The sequence below is a fragment of the Athene cunicularia genome (genome assembly GCF_003259725.1).
Source record: "Athene cunicularia isolate RWA chromosome 20 unlocalized genomic scaffold, athCun1 chr20_part1, whole genome shotgun sequence".
Lineage (NCBI taxonomy): Eukaryota > Metazoa > Chordata > Aves > Strigiformes > Strigidae > Athene > Athene cunicularia.
Window position 1 is genome coordinate 14158278 of NW_020799125.1, and position 22233 is coordinate 14180510.

The 22233-nt window shown below is 45.0% G+C and overlaps 1 protein-coding gene across 1 annotated transcript in view; it reads right to left on the minus strand.

Annotated features, from left to right (window-relative positions):
- Window positions 1–21878, minus strand: part of FAM83C (family with sequence similarity 83 member C) — a 26497-nt gene extending 4619 nt beyond the window's left edge. Inside the window, 4 exon segments of the mRNA XM_026862117.1 lie at window positions 9550–9674; window positions 13829–13996; window positions 21108–21734; window positions 21737–21878. Coding sequence (XP_026717918.1) covers window positions 9550–9674; window positions 13829–13996; window positions 21108–21734; window positions 21737–21790 — 974 coding nt within the window. The 5' untranslated portion in view covers window positions 21791–21878.
- Window positions 21879–22233: the final 355 nt, after the last annotated feature.

The window sequence follows — 22233 nt, forward strand, 5'->3', positions numbered from 1 at the left end:
TTCTTCCTTTCCTTCTTTCTTCCTTTCCTTCTTTCTTCCTTTCCTTCTTTCTTCCTTTCCTTCTTTCTTCCTTTCCTTCTTTCTTCCTTTCCTTCTTTCTTTCCTTCCTTCCTTCTTCCACAGACTTCCACCTTCTGCCTTCTCCCAGCACCCTCTGACCCCAGTGCTGCCTCCCTAGAGAAACGCACGAGAGGATTCCACCACAGGGTGATGTGGCCTTGGCAACCATGGCGATTCCCATCACTACAAACTGACAAAGGTCCATGAACGGCAGGGAGGAAATAGCCAGGAAGTGATCATTCTCGGTCTCTTCTGGTATAAAAATCCCAGAATCACTCAGGTCGGAAAAGCCCCTCGGGATCATCGAGTCCAACCCTCAGCCCGACTCTACAAAGTTCTCCCCTAACCCACATCCCCCACAGCTCATCCCAACGGCCCGTAAACCCCCCCCGGGATGGGGACTCCCCCCTCCCTGGGCAGCCTGTTCCATGAAGCACTGAATGAAGTTAACAGGTTACAAATTCCACGGAGACAAGAAGAGGGACTTCCTAGCACCACACACCACAGCGGGGCTGGGAGCTGCTCACTGCAGGCACTGCGGGCGCTAAAAGCTCACGCGAGTTTCTAAAAGCGGTAGGACTTTCCTGCCGTTAGCTTTTCCGTAACCAACTGCTGCACGCAGAGATCCCGCACCAGCTCTGAACCAGCCTGGGGCACAAATCCCCGGGGCACAAATCCCCGGGGCAGCCCTCGGCCGGGAGGTGGAGCCGCAGCACCACCCAGGCGCCGGGGGCACCCGCCCCTCCCGCCGCAGCTCCGCCCGGCCGGGTTTCGGCCGGAGGCGCGGGCTCAGCCGCGTTCTCCGCACCGGGCTGGGTTCTGTAAAACCGCCCCAGGCCGGGGGCTGCAGGGCCTTTCCACAGCTGCACCGTACTGGGGACTTGCAGCCCTTACACTCGGCTTCTCTGCCTCACCATTTCCGACTGATGAGATACCAGTTTGCAGCAGAAGGGTTTTTTGCTTCTTCCAGTAGTTTCTCTTACTCATTTTTACTGCTTTTCTGTCACTTTGCCTCAAAGACTTGCTTTTCTTTCCATATGCCAGTACAAACCTCTGTGTACCATTTTTGACCATTGTTAAATGTAGATACTCATTACTAGACCTTTAATTTCAAGTGACATTTTCTTTGATGTCAGTAATCTGACTTTATTGTAGTAAACTCTTTAAGCTTGCTTCCAATGCACTTGAAGTCATTTCCACCCCTCATTTTTCATCTTTATTTTGATTAAAAACAGTGTAATGTATTCAGTTAGCTTGGGCACTCCATCTCTCTTACTTCTTATTCATCCCTACAGCAGCATGGCTTGGCTCTTTCTTCTGGATTCATTTACTTCTTCCTCTCTGCTTTGGTGTGCTCTGCAACATCATATATAACTTCTCTTCTGGCAATGCTCACATTATTGCTACACCTATCAGCCTGGGGTTCCCTTGCTGATACACTATGCTTTCCATTCCTTATGCATTCACTTTCTGCTTAATTATAATTTCTTTCTTGAGGTGATTGTTCATCGAGTTAGATCTGGAACTTTCTCTTAAAAGCTCTTTCCTCCTCCTTGGGACATGGATACCTGAGAGTATGAGCACTTTTTTTTTTTTTTTAAAAAAGAAATTCCACACCTTTTCCAGCTTCAAACCCATGTAGCTTTACTTGTCCATTACCAAATTCTTATGTAGTTATTTTTTTCTTCTGTATTGAGGCCAGGTGCAGAGCTTTGTAATCCTCTCAACTTTCTCCTCTGATTTTTCAGTTGTGTCAGCTTCAACCCCAAATCTTGTTTCTTTCACTACAGTACAGCAATCAGTGAGCTCCTTCCTCTCTGTGCCAGTGGCAGGACACATACTGATACTTTGGCCACCTTCCATTTTCAGCTGAGAAATTTAATCTCCTCTAAGGCAACTCAAACAGCCACGTAACACCTATTCAGGCTGACAATACCACCTCTTCTCTCTAGTCCTAGCCTGGCAAATGTTTACTCTAGTTTTCCTGTTCAAGATCCTGTTTATCTCTAGCCTCATTTGCCCTTAAGCTCCTTTCATCTGCTGCATTAGTAAATGCCTTCATATCCTTCACTCTGTTAATGCATGTTAAATAAGTGCTCAGAGAAACATACTATTTCTTTTGGTGCCCAGAATAATACTAAATAACTAGATATGTCATGATATTTAGGATTTTAGATTATTGCTTCTCCTAGATATTTCCATAAACCCTGTTTTCTCCTTGTCTTCATTTAAAGGAAATATAATGCTAAAGATGGAAAACAAAGGGAAATATTTAATCAGTAAACACATAAGAGTTGAGTGGTCTAAAATTCCTACAAATGTTTAAGAAAAGAGCAGTGAGACTTGTTCCTATGTTTAGAAAACTCTCCAAAACCATGTCTGATTCATACCAATAGACAGGAATATATTAGAATGAGTTCAGCTTGCCAAGAGTATTTTTGAAAATAAGAACGGCTTTTGCAAAACTATCAAGGAAAATGTCAGCATAGAGAACAAGAGTATTAATGTATGGGGTTCAATAAGAAAAATTATGTATTTGTACATGTAATACTGCATATAGAATTCACAGAAGAGAGAATCTGATGGCTAGAGACTAAAATTGGATTTCATGTATGATCAGAGCATGCATTTGAGGAGAAAAGAGTCTCTTCTCACAGCTGAGAATTAAAAGACACTGAATACCTGAATAGTCAAGGATAGAGTAGGACAATACCCCTCTGCAAGACAGGATGCAGAGAGACTAGACATCTGGATTCACTGTCAACATAGAAGGATATGTTTAAACTCTAAAGGGATCTAGCATCTTGGCTCTGGTGCTACTATCTTCATGAGCGGCCAAAATAACGGAACAGTGTATGCTCATTAAATTCACAAATCGTATCTAATGGACCAATGAAGGGGGACTGCACAGACAGGAGTTTGATAAAGGTTCTGAAAAAAAATATGGATACAATGGATACAGTGGAAAATATTAAAAGAAAATACATTCCAGGCAGTCACAATCAGGTGCACAAATACAGGCTGGAGAATGAGTAGGCAGCAGCTCTTGGGATTAGGATATGTTTTAAGGAAAACATACATCTGTAGCATCACAGTGCTGGGAAAAAAAGCAAACATCCTGGGGCTGTATGAACTACAGTGTGGCCTACAAGATGTGTAATCCTTTCACTCGACTTGAATCCTCTGAGGGACAGGAGATGCTGAGTTGGGAAAAAGAGACAACTGACGGTCAGCGTGGTAACTGTGCCCAGGTTGTACAGACCAAGCTATATGGAAGGTGTCTGTGGGGGACAGACAGCACACAGATGTAGTCCTCAGGCAGGATGACAGCAAAGAAGGAAGAGCGAGGTGCTCACTGGGATGAAAGATAGTAGAGACATTGGTATCTAAGTTATGGAGCACTACAGAGAAGCCACTGGTCAATGTCTGTATAGGTCCCATTAACATAAAGAGACAGGATGAGTCTCAGGGGTAAAATAAAAGCACCTAAGTAGGAAGCTAAAAAAGATCAGGATTTATTGGCAGCCTTATAAAATGCTTCCTCTTCCATGCTTAGAATGGGGCAGAGAAGAGCATTTCAGGACATGATTATGGAAATTATGTTGGGGGAAACGATGGCAGAATCATAAGAAAAAACGGAAAACTGTTGGAACATAGTAGCTCTATAAAGAAAGATGGATTCCATCTTAACCTAAATGAAACCTGGCTGCTGCACAATATAATGCAGTATAGGGAGAGGCTTTAAATGAGAATCTGGAGCAAAGCTGTGAAGGCCACACAGTTTGAGATTGCGCACTTTACTTTAGGAATAAAAGCAAGAAAACTGTATTCTGATATATGGACAGGATGGAAGTCAATGAATTGATTCTAAATTGTGTTTAGAAAAGTACATAGTGGTGAAAAAACAGATCAGATCAAAAGAAACAGATTGCTGTTGTGAAATACCTGAACTGAAAATTACAACTCTGACACAGGAAGCAGCTCAGAAACTTACTGGGTAGAAGAAAATCAAGGAAGACTCTAACAACAAGGTCAGAAATTATACAGAAAGGACAAATAAAGGATATGTTGCTGGGACAGTGGAATAATACATTAAAAAAAAGCCACCTAAGGTAAATGATATATCAACAAATTCCTGTTGGATTAAAATTCCACTCCTAAATAGGAAAAACATCATATTAGGGCTATATTGTAAACTTTTTGAGCAGAGTGCTGAGGGTAAATATGGCATCCTAAGGAAGTGCTGAGAGGCTAAGAAGGCAGAAAAAAAGGAATAAAGGGAGATTCAATTATAGCCATGTTGAATGAAGGCCATTAGTAGAAGGGTTGCAGAAACTGCATTTTAGACACTATAAATGACTGCTTTTTGGAGAAACTAACCAGAAAACCAACAAAAGGAGAAATAACATTACTAGGTCAGAAGGTTTGTTTGAAAAGGCCACTCGGCAAAAAAATAACCATGACATACCCATATAAAATATTCTTTCAGGACCGAAATAATCCACAACAGTAACAGTTAACTTTAAAGAGAAATTAAGGAATGCTATTAAAAATAAATCTAAAAGAGTAAGCAACAAGGTTAAATGCTTGAGGCAGCATGAAGATTGTTTAAAGATGCTATATTAGAGTCTCGGAGAAAATGTACCTAGCAAAATAGAGACATTTTAAAACATCCAAAAAGTCATCATAGTTAAAAGATGCTTTAAAGGAAAATATTAAAGTAAACAGACTTCAAAAACTGGAAGTCAGCAATTTTCCAATTATTAACCAGTGAATAACCTATCATTTAAAATTGAACATAGTAGCAGAGGACTGGAAAGTAGTAAATGTGAAGCTTTTAAAGAGCTCCTGGAAAACTACAAACCAGCCAGTCTTATTTCCATACTGAACAAACTGGTAGCAGCAAATAGAGAGTAAAATGATTAGATGCATAAATAACTATAATCATGATGCTGAAGACTCAGCATATTTTTGTGGAAGGAAGCCATGCCTCAAAAGCCTTCTGCAGTTCTTTGAAGGAGGCAGCAAGCGCACAGATGCATATGATCTGCTTGATGTTAGATACTTGAATTTTCAAAGAGATGTTGACATGGTCATTAAGCAAGGACTCTTAGAAAAATTCAGTGATCATGGAGTATAAAGAAAGGTCTTCCTGAGGAGTAACAGTTGATTAAAGATGGGGTGCAAATGCTAGCAATAGTTTTAATTTACCCACTGGAATCCCACAAGTTTTGTGCTGGGATTGCTGCTGTGCAACATACTCAGAAAATGGTAGAAACAGTCCATGTCAGAGCCCATGAGAAAATTATGGTGGGTGGTCAAAAGAAAACTGGATAATCAGAAGCTGGAAGAGGATCTTATGGTATGGGGTGAATAAGTGACAAAAAGATAGACAAAATTCAACGTCAACAAATTCAAACTGTTGCAAAAACCCTGACAGTCTCTGTATATTGATGAGTTCTCAGATACTAACACTCAGGAAACAGGTCAGGGTTCCCACGGACAGTTCAGAAAAATGATCACTTAGCACTGGTCAGAAAGGAAAACAGCAGACTAGGAACTGCCAGATGGGGACAGAGGAAAAGACAGAAGTTGCCATTATGCTCCAATGCCAAAGTGGGGGTTATCTTGATCACTTCATGCAGTTCTGGTCAATTCTTCTCACAAAAGACAGACATTATGATTAAAGGCCTGGAAGTTCCCCTGCACGAGAAACAACCGAAGAGCCGAGGATACTTCAGCTGGAGAAGAGATGATTCACATGAGGGATTATAATGGAGGAGGACAAAATCACGGATGCAGTCAAGAAAATTAATAAGAAACTGATTTACTGTGCCCAGGTTATGGGAATTGGGGGGCATCAAATATAATTACCTAGCAGTAGGTCTAATGGATCACTTCTTCACACAAAACATAAATTAAACTGCATAACCTATTGCCAGAGGGTATTGCAGCGGCTAACCACGGTGGGAAAAAGTCTCCTATGGCAAACTGAACATAAAGAAGCACATATACCACATAACCCTGGAGGTTCTGAAACCTCTGATCCTTGCACACAAGATTGTTGAACTGTAAAACCTGCCACTGTATCATCCTGTATCCTCCCTAGATCTTTCCTGTATCATCCCAAGACACCCCTGGATCCACACTGGATCGTTGGCTTTACTCGGTAACTATCCTCACCATCTGAACCAAGCTTTCCCATCTGCAAGGAGAGTAACCTAAATACCTACTATACTAGGTAGAGTACCAGCCTGCAGTATACCCAGTAGCAGACTTCCTGCTTTTCGCCTGCGGGAGTGTTTCTGACCACTGTTGAACAAATTCCACAGAAAGACTGTTTCTTTTAGTCCATAACATCACATGCTTACTGGGACAGCAGAGAATTAGATATAAGACCCTATTCAACTGAATAATTATCTCCCAGAACTCAAGAAGTTTCAGCTTTACAGAAATCTATAGAAAGAGAGCACATCACAAACCCAAATCCCTGTCCCAGATCAGCAGAGGGAGGAAGTGACCCAAAGAACTGAATCCGTGTTTTCATCAATACCCTGACTCTGGGCCACAGGGAAATAAGATGCTCCTCCAGCTGTGGAGTTCAATCCAGCTGACACATGCTCAATTTTAGTCATTCATAAATGAGTGGTCCCAGTTATCTAATCCCCACCCCCTGCAGTCAGTGGAGACGGATAGATGTTTCCAGTGAATCACTCCATTGTTTAGAGACATGTTTTAGGATTTTCAGAATGCTGCCAGACACTGCTCTCCACATTGTTTACATAGAAACTCTACAAAACCAGTTTCAACTGGGTACTTGTATTTTTTACTGCCAGAGTTTGATAAGGGGAGACCTCCACACTTGGAGATGACGAAGTCGGGAGCAGAGGAGAAGGTGCAGCTTGGAGCTACAGCACTGATGAGGACAATGGTAGACTGAGAGTCCAGCATATGCTGGCTGGAGATGGAAAAGAGAGAGAAAGGGAGAGGGATGTTCAAGGAGACTTGGTGGAAGGAGAATAAAGTATTGCCAGGGCACCAAATTCACAGAAATATCAGAACAATCTGTCCTGGGGAATTGCACTGTTTGTGAAGGGTAATATGATGTGCAACAGTGTGAAAATACTGTGGGAAAGATCTGTAGGAGAAAAACTCAGAGTCTAGAAATAAAAATCCAGTACAAGAACAGTACCCCCGACCCTCTGATCAGAACAGTTATGGTCATCAGACAATGTTCACTGAGATTACAGAGGCTGCAAAATTAGAACAGGTAGTGAGAGAGTTCATCCACTCATACACATACTAGGTTAATGCTTACTGGGATGAGCTGTGAATTTATTGGAAGCAATAAATGATTACTTGCCAGAATTAACTAGTCTAAATTGTTTGACCCACAAAAAAAGATGTTATTCAGGATGTGGTCTGGAATGATGCATAAGACTCAGTTCCAGAGGCAGAAGTGGAAGAGCCCATTTGTAATAATGCTCACAACACAATTTAACCCTGTAGTGGCAGAGAGCAATCAAAGTAAATGCAGCATGTGGATATTAAATTTCAAGAAAGGTAACTACGTAAAAATGCAGCAGTTAGTCAAAAAGAGCGGAAAAGGAGCCGTCGAAAAAGATGACTACAGCTTGTAGGTTGTTCAAAAATACTGTACTACCAGGTAAGAAATTGGTGGGCCCATTTGAGACCTATGGGTCAAAAGGGGCAAGACCACAGCAGAGAACTTCAATGATTTTTTTGCACCCATTGCTAGTGCTGGTGACACTGAGGAGTGTTTCACTCCTGTGTACCAGGGCCACTGCAAAAGCTGCTTTGCTGAGGACTGGGAGGTTTCCAGTACGATCCCATCCACAGAGAGGGCTCTGGACGTAATCTGGAGGCCCACATACCACTGGAGCTGACCCTCACCCTGGGACATGGCAGACTGTGCTGTGAAGAACAAGATTACTGATGGCGTGGAGAAGCATGGCCTCTGGGAAAAAGGTCAACAGGACTACTGTAAGGGCAAGCTCTGCTCACAGACCTGCTGGAGTTTGGTGAGGGAGCCAGTGAGCACAAGGATAAAGGGAACACTCAAACTACGTATTTTTGGGTTTTCAAACAGCCTTTGACAAGGTTCTATGCCAAAGCTTTTTAAGAAACTAAGTTGCCATGGGCATGGAGGAAAGCTCTTGTTATGGAGCAAGAGCTAGTGAAAGCAGGATGCAAAGGTTAGGGCTTAATGGTCATTTTTCAGCGTGGGTAAGAGTCAGCAGTGAGGCCCCAGAGACTGGGGGTGGGACTGGTTTTCATCCTGCCGGGGACCTCAAGCATGGAGGGGCACAGTGAAATCCCCAGGTTTGCAGAGGATCCTCAGTTCCTGCAGGTGGCTGGATAACTCACTGAGGGTGAGGAAATCCAGAAGAATGTCACAGAACTGAGCAAACAAACAAATATGTGGCAGATGAACTTCAGTGTAGGAAAATGCGGTGTACCCATAGGAAAAAAATTATCTGTATCAGGTCTGTATGATGTTGAGCCTGGAACAGCTCAGAAAGGAACTCAGAATCATCAGCAGTTCTCTGAAATCATCAGCTCAGTGTGCAAAGGCAGCTAAAAAATTCAATGAATGCTGGCCACTGTCAGCAAAGGTGATAATCACAGAGCATGGAGCATCATTTTGACCCTCTAGAACACCTTGGTGCAGCCGTGTCTTTGGGGCTGCGTGCAGTTCTGGTCTCCGCATCTCAAGAAGGACATAGTGAGGTTACAGAGGGTGCAGAGAAAGGTAATTAAAATGACTGAGGGATGCAGCAGCTGCCATGAGGAGAGACTGAAAGGGCCAAGATCTTCACTTTAGATAAGATGCAAAGGGGAGGGTGGATAAGATGAAGGCTTGGAAAATTGTGAAAGCAATGACTGAGCTGAATTTAGGACAGCTATTTTACCAATCTGCAGTACTAGAAATAGGGGTATTTCATGAAATTAGTAGGAGATTGGTTGAGAACAATGAGTTAGGGCAAAGGCATGGACAACAGGTACAGAACAGGTACTGAAGGGAATAAATAGGGTTGTATGCAATGATTGTGGATGCTGTGGGATGGACCACGGACAGCAGTTTGTGCTGCTCTCCCCAAAATCAGCTGGAGACAGAATCTAGGCTAGGTGGAGCATCAGCTGACCTGGTAGAACATTTTTTACATTTTTAAGAAATGAAGTGCTACGCATAGACAGATGTGTCCCAGAAGTGTCATTGTTGGCAGGGAAGCAGTTAATGCTATCTGAAAGCTAAACAGCAAGGTAAGAGCAAGAGAATGGAGTAAAATGTGGTAAATCATCAAAATGAAACCTGATGTTTATAAGAGGAAATGAAGAGAAAAATCAGCGTATCATTATCATGGAGAAAAAAAAAAAAAAAAAGAGCTACATTATTCAGTATTTTGTCAATGAATATTTTCTGTGTTGCCACCAGTCTTTGTCACAGTAGTTGCTATTTTTTCTTACCTGTATGTGCCAGCAAGAACTTGGTCACAATCAATCAGGATAAACTTCTCCAGAACCTGTCCTGCAAATTTCTTGCCTGCTTTGCTGTAGTATGTGTCTCCACTCAAACACCTTATGCGCATGTTCTGAAAACAAAGAAAGCAGAGTTGGTAAGGGGACGCGTATTGAACTAAACTGAAACGTTCCCTTATGCATCCCTGATGGACTCCCTCAAGCAGGATCTCTGCTCCCAGAGGCAGAACCCAGCAAGGCATTAAGTATTTCTTGGCTTCTACATACCAAATATTTTGTCACACTGTATGCTTCTATAAGCTAAAAATACCTATTAACAAGTTGCACTTAGGTACAAATACTGGTTTGAAAAAAAATCTGAAGAATCCTATGAGCCTACAGATCATTTCTGAAGTATGTAAGACTATACATTTTTTTCCAGATTACTGATAATATTCAACTAACCACACTAGCTGATTAAACTAAATTTTGACCCATAAGAAATAGCCAGTTTCTAATCAATTGAACATGTTGCTCTATTTTTATACAGTGACAGGCTTCTTAAAACCAAAATATTGCTCAGTAGAAAAGATTTACAGAAAGGTATGTCTACATTTCAAAAACTGCCTTTTATCAGTATGTTTAAAAATTATATTAAAATTTTCAGCTGCTGTACTCTAGTGAAACAGACCTGGTCCTCACCTGATTTAAATACTGCAAAGAACTTCTCTGACACAACTTCAGCCTGTAAAACCGACTGCCCAGTTCAAAATGGGAAATAAGATTCTCAGTATCCATCAGGAGCCTTTTTCATAACATGAGGGTTTTGCCCATAATAAAAGTTATTTGCACCTCAGTTGAGGAAGCAGAAGAGGACAACAGTCACTGGAAACAGCTACTGGCATGGTCTGTATGACAGATACGGTGCCAAACAAAACATCTAATTTGTAAATAGACATCCCTAAGGCTGCACCTGGGCTGGCTTGCCAGATCATCCCTTAGTGCCCCTCCAGGCCAGCTCCCCGGCCACCAGCAGTGGCTTTAGCACCCCAGGAGCTGTCACAAACTGTCACCACCTGAGTTTGGCCTGTCAGATCCCATTGTGGACAGCTCATACCTGCCTAGCACCAGCCCCACAAAAGGTGGAGACCCATGGCACTTGGCTTGGGCTGCACACGCTGCCGGGGCCGCTCTGCCCCTTGGCGGAGATGGGTGCTGCCCATGGCCGGTGGGTGCTCCTGGGGTGGGGGGCAGCCACCCCTCCGCCATGCAGCACAGCTCGGTCAGTCAGACACAGCAGTTTGTAACAGCCAGCGCTGCAGACAAAAGACAAGCGCGAACAGTTGTGACTTGCCTACAGATGCTCTCTGCAGGGTGCAGACCGCTGCCCCTGCCACCCCTCCAGGAGCTGCTCCTGGGCATCGCTGTACCCCCTTCTCCCCCTCCTCCTCCCGGGCAGGTTGAGCACTCATGGGCTCCCCAGGCCGCCTGTACACAGCCCGGACCGGCTCGCCCAGTCTCTGGCCTCACATGGGGTTGAGGGTAGGGAAGTTGTGCCTCGGGGGTGAGGAGCAGGAGGCCGTCACCCTGCGGCGGGTGACTCCACTCCTGGCAGCTTTGCTCTTCCGCCAGAGCCCCTGCGGACAGGAGCTGGACTTCCCGGAAACATCTGCTGGGAGCTCACCGCAGCAGGGCGGGAAAGGCTTTGACTCTCACGTCCCACTTGAGGAAGTCTCCCACTGCCTTCAGGGCTTCATAGCAACAGCAGATCTCCTACAGACCAGGGAGCATCTGACCCAAAGGTCTGTCTCTCACAGTGGGCAATAGCAGCTGGGGAAGAGCAGGAAGGCGGCAATCATTTGTGATGCTGCCCCCTAATAGCGCGGCTGACTGTTTTCTGCTCAGGGGATTTCCTTGTGGTTTGTCTTAGTGGGAAGCCCCCCAAGACCTCTTCTCCAAGTACTTGTCCAGTTTTCTCTTGAGTTCATGGAAACTTTTAGCAGGCACAGAGCTGAAGCTTCACAGTCTTTGCACTGCAGCTCTCACTTGTTGCCTTCTTGTGTCCCAGAACATGTCCTCATCTCCCACCTATGAGAAGGGAGAAACTTTTTCCCCATAAGGACAGTTATGCATTGGAACAAGTTACCCAAAGATGTGCAGTCTCCATGCTTGGAGATTTTCATGACTAGACTAGGTAGGGCCCTCAGCAACTATGTCTGACCTCACAGGTGACGTTGCTTTGAGCAGGAGGTTGGACTTGATGACTTCTTGAGGTCCTTGCTAACTTGCATTAACCTGTGATACTCTGAAATGCCACCACAAGTTGATGATATAGTGCAAGATACGTTGGATGCTTGGGGAGGTGTTCACCTAATCCTCTTACCAATCAACACAGGGATTTTTTTTCTTGCAGTGCTGAAGTTTTAGTAATACTAGTTCTCACTGGGAGGAGCTTCCCCTCCCTGCCCCCAGGGAAGTTAAAACCACCTCAAGTAAGGGATATCCCATAGATTTGTCATCACAGTATTTCTTCATACCCTCTATCCTTTCCAAGACTGGGTTTCTGATATCTGGCTCATTTTTTCCATCTTCTTCTTGGCAATCCAGGCCCTGAATTGTCCAAACAAGACGAGAATCCTGCAGTCTTGCACAAAAGCAAGACTGCCAGGTACCACTCTCATTCAGTTAAGACAGTAATTTTCAGTTCAGCAGACAGCCATGTGAAAAAAAACAACAGTTAAATCCTCTGCTGTGACCGCTGCCAATGCTCAATGCACCACTGCAGGATTTGCTGATGTTCGGCACCAGGATTTGACACCAGTGGGCTCACACAATGTTCTTAGAAGTAAGAAGCTGGAGGGCCAATTGCCCCAAATTCCCCATTAAACCCCAAATTGTCACCAATTATTCCAAACAGAGACTGAGCATCACATCCTGTTGCAACTCAGAGACAGGAATAAAATATGTACACGCATTCCATGTGGATGCAAATATCAAGCCTGTATGTTAATGTCCTGCTTGAGATGCATCAGCTTTAAGAGGTTCTTCACATTAGACCTGCCGATGAGTCACGGAATGGGGGAGGCAAGTGTTAATTAACCATTCAAGTACAAGACATGACATCAGGTCTAACAAAGAAATGCAGACATCACCATGGATGTAAACTCATTCTAATTTTAATTAAAAACGATAGCCAGGCTCTTGGATAAGAAGCAAATAAAATATATTTTAGAGAGATGTAATTTATCTGGATCCACCAGGTGACTTCAGTGATGCAGTTGTTTATGAAAGCAAACATGCTCCAGCATGAAGCAGTTTTCCCTAAGGGGTGCCATCTCAAGAGGAGGCAGGATGAAATGGGTCTGGCTTGTAAGAAGCAAGAAAGGACAGACCATCACCAACACGGGGGAAGAAAGAAGCCTCTTTAAATTACCCATTGTGCAGAGAGGTGAAAAACTAGGGGAAATTAAGACATATGTAACTGCATCAATTACAAATGCTGTAAAACATTATTTTTGCATTTTCCCTAGACCAATTTTTAGTTAAGAATGGTTTTGAGCTAACTGGGAAATTTCCAAGCATTCCCCACTGAGATAAAGGGAAAAACCCATGAAACTAGTGGCTGGAAGAGAATCAGTCCTCCAGGGAATCCAGTGAAGGAGCACAGCCAGGACCGCTGGCCTTGCAGGACTAACAAATGACGTCAAAAAATGCAACTTCCATTGATAGGTGGTAGCCAGAAAGGCTATATGGGGAGCAGCAAGATTCAGGGATGCATTTCTGAGTCTGCAAGTTCCCAAGAGAGCTTGTCGCACTGACACATTAATTTTTATTCTTTGCCTGCTCTGGGCATCACACACCATTGCTGATGGGCACCCCACTGAGTGGGGAATCGGGCTCTTCACAAATCCCTCATGAACCCACAACTGAATTGCAAAGCCTAAAAGCAGATCTTAACATGAGATTTTTAACGTGTAGTTTTACACTGAGGCAGCACAGCAGAGCTAGAAGGAAATGGTGGGCTTTGCATCAGGACATCTGAGGAGACCCACTGCTTCCCTTCCCACTCAGCTACTGCACTACAGCAGCTCTGGCCAGAATCTGTGCTTCCCCTGTGCTTCCAGGCAGATCTTGATCTCCCAGATCAAACAGCCATGGTCTCTTAGCCTGGGACAGTGGGAGAAGTGGTAAGTCCTAGGGACCAGGCACAGGGAACAGCACAAAAGGTACATGTTTTTTATCAATTCCAAGATTGTTTATCATGTCCAGTGTGTGACTGAAAACTTACTGGGAAGTTGTCCTGAGTAAGAGCCATTTTATTGCACATTTCCACAAAATGCTTCAAGTACTTTTCATCCAGGATCAGGTAAACGGGGACGTGCCGTCTGCTTGAGGCTTCCAGCAGGTCACACAGTATTTCCATGTCTGTAAACAGATCCATCACAACTGCTATCACCTAGCCAGGAGAAAAGAAGGGAGTGGGGGGGGAAAAACCAAGAGATTGTTGAAATCTCATGCCTGAGTGAACTGTGCTTTAAACTATGAATTAAGTATTCAAACCTCCTGAGTTACTGTCTGTGGCCACATGAGTGGAGACTGCTTCTGGACTTACCCCTCCATGCAGATAAAAATCACTTTTAATAACTATGAAGACATTCCTCATCCAGCTGCTGTCTCTTCTTTTTACAGAAAGAAACAGCTGAAAGGGTAATGCATGTGAACAAACTCTGAATATCACTGATGTGACAAGTATGTATTGCCTTAAGCAAACTGCTAGAAATATAGTATATAAATGGATGAGCTGAGGCTGACCAAAATCATTATTCAATCAGCATGAGTGCTTCCACAGATGACTAGCATTTTAATATAAAGAAATACTGTTTTTCACAGGAAGGACACACTTCCAGGTAAGGGATAAGGCATCTCCATCGAGTATGTACATGTCCTTGCTAAGATTACATCCTAGGGGTGACTAGACAAAATCCTAGAATAACATATGTAGGAAGGATCCCTTCCCTTTCCCTCCTGGCAGTACTCCTGCTAACACAGCCCAGGATGCAAGCAATAGTCATGAAACCTAACAGTAGGAAGAAGGAGTAACATTATTGAAAAAAAAAAAAAAAGAAAAAAAGAAAAATCAAGAAAATCTATCTCAATAAACTGAAGACTTGCCAGATAAGGTCTCCAAAGGAGGGGTTTTAAAAAGGAAAAGAATTTTAAGGAGAATTGCCAGTGCTGTAAAGAATGAAACTGAAGAAGGCCATGGCAACCCATCGCACTCTGGAAATGGAATTGGAAGCAGCAGACCATCTTGGCTAAAGGAATTCTCCATAAACTGGGAGGAAAATACAGAAAATGTAAGGTAGGTCATGACAAGTACCTATTACAACTGAGGTGACCCAGAATTAGAAAATTCAAAATACAGTATGACCTGCAACCAGAACAATGGATCAAGGGAAATCAACCATAAATAAAGATGTGACAGGAGAAGCTGTTCTACTGTTCCTCACAGAGTGAGGCTGCCAGCAGACAACATCAAGGCAGCCATTATTTGGATCATGAAGGAACTGCTGGGATCCATCTGTTGGCCATCACCATTAGTGACAGGAATCAGGGGGACACCTTGGAGCAGGAAGGAACAGGCAAGAGAGCACTTGCTGAGCTTGATGATTTGTCAGGCCTGATGCATTTCATTTGAAGATGCTTGCAGTGACTTAGACTTGAACCCTTAACAGTTAACACTGAGAACTCATGGAGGACGGCAAAACACCGCGGGGCTGAAAAAGGTAAAGTAGTGAAGGATTTACCAACAGCCCAGCTTTATTTCAAAAGCTGAAAAAATAATGGAACTACTGACCAGGTACTTCAGTCTCAGTCTTTACGATATCTTAGCAGTAAATAAAGTAACCGGAACTTTTAAGTTCTGTGCATAACTCTGATTTTGAGTTTCTACACTTAGTAGAGGATGCCCAAATAAAGATGACCCAAAAAGCACTGAGTTTTGGAGCGAAGCTTCAATGGCCTACTTCACCCTGCTACTCAATTTTCATGCTCTGCACTATACCTTGCACATGAGATGCATGACAGAGTTTGCTCTGCTGCTCATCCTGCACCCTGTGAGGAGGCAGGAATCATGTTTTAAAACACCTCCTCTGCCTATATTAGAGCAAGGCCATGAATGGAATTCTCCATAGTCCACATTGCCCTGTGGAGCAGACCATGTGGGGTGAGCTTTCCTCTGCTGCTTCTGTCCAGCTGCTCCTCTTTAAACAGTTAAATGCAGAGGACAGCAGTGAGGTTGACTTTTATGTGTGCAGTAGTTCAAGATTTAAACAGGAACAATCACATTCACAGATCTGACTTGGAATAGCTTCAGAAAAGAGGAGCTCCATGGATCACGGTCCTTGGATGTGCGGACAGGCTCATGTCTGCTCCCAACTGGCAAGCTGGCCCCAGATCGCTCACTACCCAGCAACTCTTTTGCTCTGTTTTCATTAACAAACTGCCTCTTTCCAGGCTCATACTCATGGCCTAGGTGCTGCGTGGAGGCCGCTGCCATGGGCGGAGTGGGGCCCCCTTGGCCTCCCCGTGCTCCCCTGCCCAGTCTTTTGCTTGGCAAGCTGGCTCCTCTCAGTCCCGCTCTGCCTACATGGAGAGACCCTCTGCACCAGAGCCATGGCAGAGGAGGGCAGCGATGCCACGAGTTTGCTTCTTGCTGTCTTGGGGATTTATCCCTTTTGCAGATGGACAAAATTTCTTGGCTCTGATTTGTCCCCAAAGGCCATCTCCGTGATGATGCCTTACACACCATCATTGGTCCTCAACATCTTGCAGAAGACCCCAAGCCTGGCCCACCACAGCAGGGGTTGGAGAAGAACCTTCCTGGAGGCTGGTGTGATCCCAGGCATCCACATGGGACACAAGGCAGCTGTCATCAAGAGTTAAAAATCATTCTACTGTCCAGGCCAAAACCACATCTCCACCCTCTCACCCTGGCCCTGGGAGATAGAGGCTTCAGAGCCTGACGCCAAAAGGCACCTCTTTTGTAGCCCTCGTCAGGCTCTGGCAAACTCTCCTCCCCTCCTGAAATGTGCCCATCTGGCACAGACAGCAGAGTCAGCCCTGGAAGAGCTCTGAAAACAGTGAGAAGCATCTTTAACTTCCCAAATTAATGCTGCTGTTGGGCTATCAACATTATGTATTGCAGAGACCCACAATAAAAAAGCAGGACTTGACCACATCATTCCACATCGGCCTTTAGCCAAAGACCAAAGGCAATTTAGCCAAATGACTTGGATGGGCCACCCATCCTCTAATGATGAAGCACCAAGAAAAAACTATAGCCCAAACCTTGTGTAAGGCTTCAGGCAAGTCCCTCTCAGCCACACTTGCCTCATGATATTCCAGCTCATCTCAAGTTTAGGTCTGATGCAGGCTTGGCCCTGAACACAATCTAAACTTGGCTTGGGAAGTCAATATGATGGACTTAAGAGAGACCAATGCTCCTTCATCCTCAGACCCCCAATGCTCAGAGGCACTGCTTGCGCCTAGTGTACACAGAAAGCCCACACCATCTCATTTTTCTCCACCAGTGCTCACAGGCTGTAGCAGAGTCCAGGGCTGTTGCTTGCCCAAAAAGGGCACTGCCAGTCTGCAGCACCCGCTCTGAGAGGGATGGGGCCGAGCAGGCAGGAGCAGAGCTGCGCAAGTCAGCGCGTGGCACAGAGTCACCCGTGGCACCCCGTGCCCTGGGCTGGATGCAGCCCTGCATCACCTGGCAGCCTCGTGGCAGGGCTCTGGCGTCGGCGCAGGAGTGAGCGCCCCAGGCAGTGGGACACCAGCTTGTGCAACCTGGGTGGAGCCTGGTGTGATAGTCAGACTCATGTTTTCCAAAGCGGGTCTTTGCTTGGCATCAGGAGGTGCAACAGGCTATAGACCTATTCATGGCCTCCTCACAGGCAATGCCTTCACAGGAGGGATTTGGGTAGATCTGCTCCTGAAGGTGCTGGCAAGCACCCACAGCTGATGTCAGGCAAGAAGCCTGGTAGCCCCATGTGCACTGCAGTCTGCAGTAAGGAGCACTGCCATGGGGAAAGAGGGAAGGTTGTGCCCTGCCACAGCCTCGCATGGTGGAGATGCAGACACCCATGCTGGGGCAGATCATTCTAAGCACGGGTGCCACAGGACAACCGTAAGGGCCACTCAGGTCGCCATATCCTCTTGGTAAACAAAGCAGACAGCTCTCATAATAACATCAGCTCAGCCCCAAAGCCAAGAGGTTTTGGGGGAAGACCCTGGAAGTCTTCCCCTTGAAGCCTCCTAAGGATGTATTGTCACAAAAGTGAAGGCTAAAGCCTCAAAGTTAATTTCCAGAAGCTCTATAAAGCAGTGGAAGTTAGAGACATAAGTACCATCTGCAGTTCAGGCTCCCGACAACTCGTGTCTCACATTTAAGAGCCTTGGGCGTTTAAGTCAATCTGTCCTTACAAACCTAAACAACATATGTCCAGCGCCTCCAGCCCCTCGGTTTCAGTGGTGGGAGCTGCAAGGCTGGGGCTGGCTTAGAGCATCCCTGTTCCTCACCATGCTGATCACAGTCTCCAAGCCCATGGCACAGCCTTGTCAGATCAGGACATTGTAAAGACACAGCTGCCCCACAGGCTCCAGAAAATTCACACCTTGCCATTGTAGGGTTAAATCATGACATTTCTAAATCCACTTCTGGAAACTTGCAATTCAGCAATTACTGCAATCATCACTTTGGGAATTACAGCACTTACCAGCACCCCACCGGGGTTGCCATCTGTCTGGTTTCTAACCAGCACAGCTGGTTTTACTGGTATTTGCCAATAGCAGTGTGGTTTTGGTCATTACCGTGGTGTTGCCATTTGAAGCAATACACTGCTGCTCTGCGGGACCATCAGGGACCCTTCTACCATCGCACCTGCACACAGATGCACAGCCAGTGTCAGAGCTGTACGAGAGAGGTGAAAGGAGAAGCACAGACAGTTCAAAACAGAATGGAATGGAGTTCATCCAACAAAAATAAAATTGTAATAGTATTATCAAATGAAGGCTAAGGTGTGGCTGCACTGCATCTTCTTACGTCTGCAATGAGAAAAGCTCAAATCTGAACATACATCTTCAAAGACAGCTGGTTAAATACAGCAAAGTAGAAAGACAAATCACACCAGCAAAAGGTACCAATAAAACAAATGCCTTTTTTGCTGATTTGTCAGTATAAATATGCTGTTGCAAAATATGTCAGCTGATGTTGTTCTGTATGACTGTACAGGAGAAAACAGCAAACAACATTTCAAGACACACACCTTCCTGTCTACAGGACCCAGGAAAAGCATTCAGGGATCTCAACATCTTTCCCACATCCCACTAGCACTGTATCCCCCTTCTATGTAAGCCCACAGGAGGAAAAACACTCTAAAGGAGAGATATATGACAAGAGCTTAAAGTCTAGTGGAGACGATATCTGAAATGCAGAAACAGCAGCTGGAAAGCAAAAAAGCAAGTGGTTCTCCATGCAGTTGCTACTGGAACTTCAAGCAAAAGATGTTTGTACCTCTGGTTGCTCTTTTGTCATTAAAAGACATACAGGTAGCATCCTTTTGGATGGTCTGATGAGAAAAATGACTCAGTAACTACTTAAAGATGCGTAACTGGGGCTGTGAATGAGAACTGCCGTCAATCATAGAGTTAATCATGGGAAGCACTGGTCAGAGCTGCTAACCTAGAAACCAGTAGAACACCATTAATAAACCGGTAAGATGGTTGAAAACTCATTCTCACATTTCACACAACAGTTAAAAACACTGTGTGAAAATCCCTAGCTTGAACATAAAGGGCTGAAGATTGTCAGTGCCTTTTCAAGGCAAGCAAAAAAACAGTAAAAAGCTCAAAAAGTACAAGAAAGCACCTACTGCCTGGGCAACCTCCCTGCAGCAATAAAGAAGTTCCTGTGAACTGAGAAAGCAGCAAGATGTTTTTCGTGTGGCTTAAAGGATCATAGTATCATCAGAGATCCGGGACACGTGCTAAGTGACAAGGGGACATTTCTTGGTAGTCATTTACTTTGTGCATTCTGCCATGACTGTGTCTGAATCCACACTGATGAAAAGGACGCAGTAAGTGTCACAGGACTTTTCAGATCATTTAAGATACCATAAATCAGCTGCCTGCAAGGACAAACAAAGCTTTCTGTCACTTACTTCCTGGACAAAACTTCCTGTATTTGCCTACAAAGGTGCACCAGAAGTTCAGGCATAGCAATGGCTGCTTACAACTGAGCAGTAGCTTATGTGGCAAAATGGTCTTCTTTTGGACAAAGGAAAAAAAGATCCTCATTTACCACATATCATGCCCAAGTTTCAATGATATGTGGTTCTTTGATGATGTTATGATTCTGCATAGCAATGTGAGCTGCTGCATGGCCCCAGTTTCATCTGCTGGGCACACTTTGCTCAACTCTGCAGACAGTGATAGAAAATAACACTTCAGCTCAGACTGCCTTGTCTCTTGTGCTCTTGACACAGCTGAAGTCCAGGCTTAACAATGCTTTACTTCCCTCTTTCTGCACTAGGCAGTAATGAATTTAAGGAGTGACTGTAAAGTTAAATAAGAAACTACTGGAGTGATAAGAGAAATTGTCTAGAAGCTGACTGGTTAAAAGTGAACTTTGCACTAGAAGTTTACTTAATATCACCACACTATTGAAACAGAATACTATAAAAGAAAATTATCATAGAAGAGATAAAAAGAATCATAAAGAGGACAAAGACAATAAAAGCTGAAAATGTGTCTGAGATACAACTGTCCAAGCTGCTGCTTTAGTACACAGTATAAATGGCAAAGTAAAAAGAAACAAGAAGCAGCATAATCTAGTGAGTAAATTCAGGGCAGGATTGTGCTTGGTAGGCAAGTATTATAGTCATCCATTTTTTATTACATCTAAGGGTTGGAAATCTCTACCAAGCAAAAACTATGTGACCAGGGCAAAATGGGCTGACCTTACTCAACCTGAAAAAGGCACAGACACCAAGTCTAGAAGATATGATGTTGTATTCTAACCTACTTCAATACCACAGGCAGGGATTTTCAGGCTCACAAGGTTACTCAGGTCCCATGTTCTCCCACAGCAACTCACCTGTGGTACCCTCTTGTCCTGCTTAACATGATGTCCAGGGGTTGAGAAAAGCCCTGGCTGTGCAGACTCCCTGGCAGAGGGCAGAAGGGCTGGCCGGTGCACAACTGAGCAGAGCTGGGCGTTAACGCTGCACACCCTGCCACTCACTCGCTCCAGGCTTTGGTACTGCGCTCTGCACACCCATAGACACAGACACAGAGTGCCTTAAAGGACACTGCCTGTGTGACATGAAGTCCCAGGCAGAAAGAAATTACAGGAAAGGAAAGGAGCAGGAACAGTTACAGATCTGCTAGTGAAAAATCAATCATGACAGACATCTAGAGAGCAGCTGTACAGTTTTGGGACCAACCACCAGGACTGAGGTGCTGTGGCAGAAGACACCACTCCAGGGACACAGCTCTATACATACCGTCCGTGCCCGGCTGATCAGAGACCGTAGCAAATCCTTAATGCTGTTAGCTTTGTTTCTTTGGAAAATGACAGTGGCTTGAGTCAGGCCAGACACCGTGAGGAGCGGCATCCCTGGCCACCCCAGCTCCAGCTCCGGAGGGTGCACATCAGACATGAGCGGAAAGTAGGTGCCAGATGTCAGTTCAGAGTTGACGGACGACCTGTCTCCAGCATCCGCATCGCCAGTGTCAGCCTCTTTGTCTTTCATTGCATTGGGATCTGGAAAGCTTTGGTTTTTCTGATGGCTCATATATTCCATGTCCAGGGTGGACAGAAAAGGCAGCTCCCGCTCCTCATTGATGGCGCTCAGGTAGCCGCGTTCCCCCTGCTCAAGAAAGGCATCTATGGCAAGCCTGGCTGTTTCACTGTGCTGAAGCACCAGTGGCGTGGGCTCCCTCCACCACGGCTTCTTCAGCTGCTCTAGGCGGCTCTTCAGTGGCCCAGACACACCTTGCTGGCCCCCATAGCTGCGGTGGAACTGGGGTCTCACCTCTACTGCAGTAAAGTAGTTAAACATGACCAGAGCTGTTGATGCTCAGAAGTGTCTCTCTGGCTGGATTAGTCCTCTGCCCGACTCCAGGTCTTCTCTGGCCCTCTTGCACTCCTGAGCTCCTCCCAACAGGTTCCTTCAGGACTCGGCATGAGCTCCACTCCTCTGCTTGGGAGTTAATCACTGGGTACAGCCTCCCACTCTGGGGGAGGAGCTGGCTTTCCCCAGCTCCCTCACTCAGCCTCCTCAGTCACACACCTGATACCTGGTGCTTAGAGTATCCCATTTGCAAGGGGAGGAAGATCAGCTCTTCCAGTTGCTCCTTCCCCTTCCTTTAACTGATTCATGTACTGCCCTCCCCTTCCCTACCGAGAGGTCCCCACCCTTGGCCAAGCAGGCTCTAACCTGTTTTGTCCCTCATTGTGCTCGCAGTGGAAATGCAGATGCTGAAACTTGTTCCTGCTTGAAATTTGTTCCAAATCAAACATGCTTCTCAGTGTCAGTTATAATGAAATACAAATATCCCAAGTGGGTAATCAGACTTGGCCAAGAAACTTATTCATCCCCAAATTATAGCTAATGCTCCTCCTTAGCA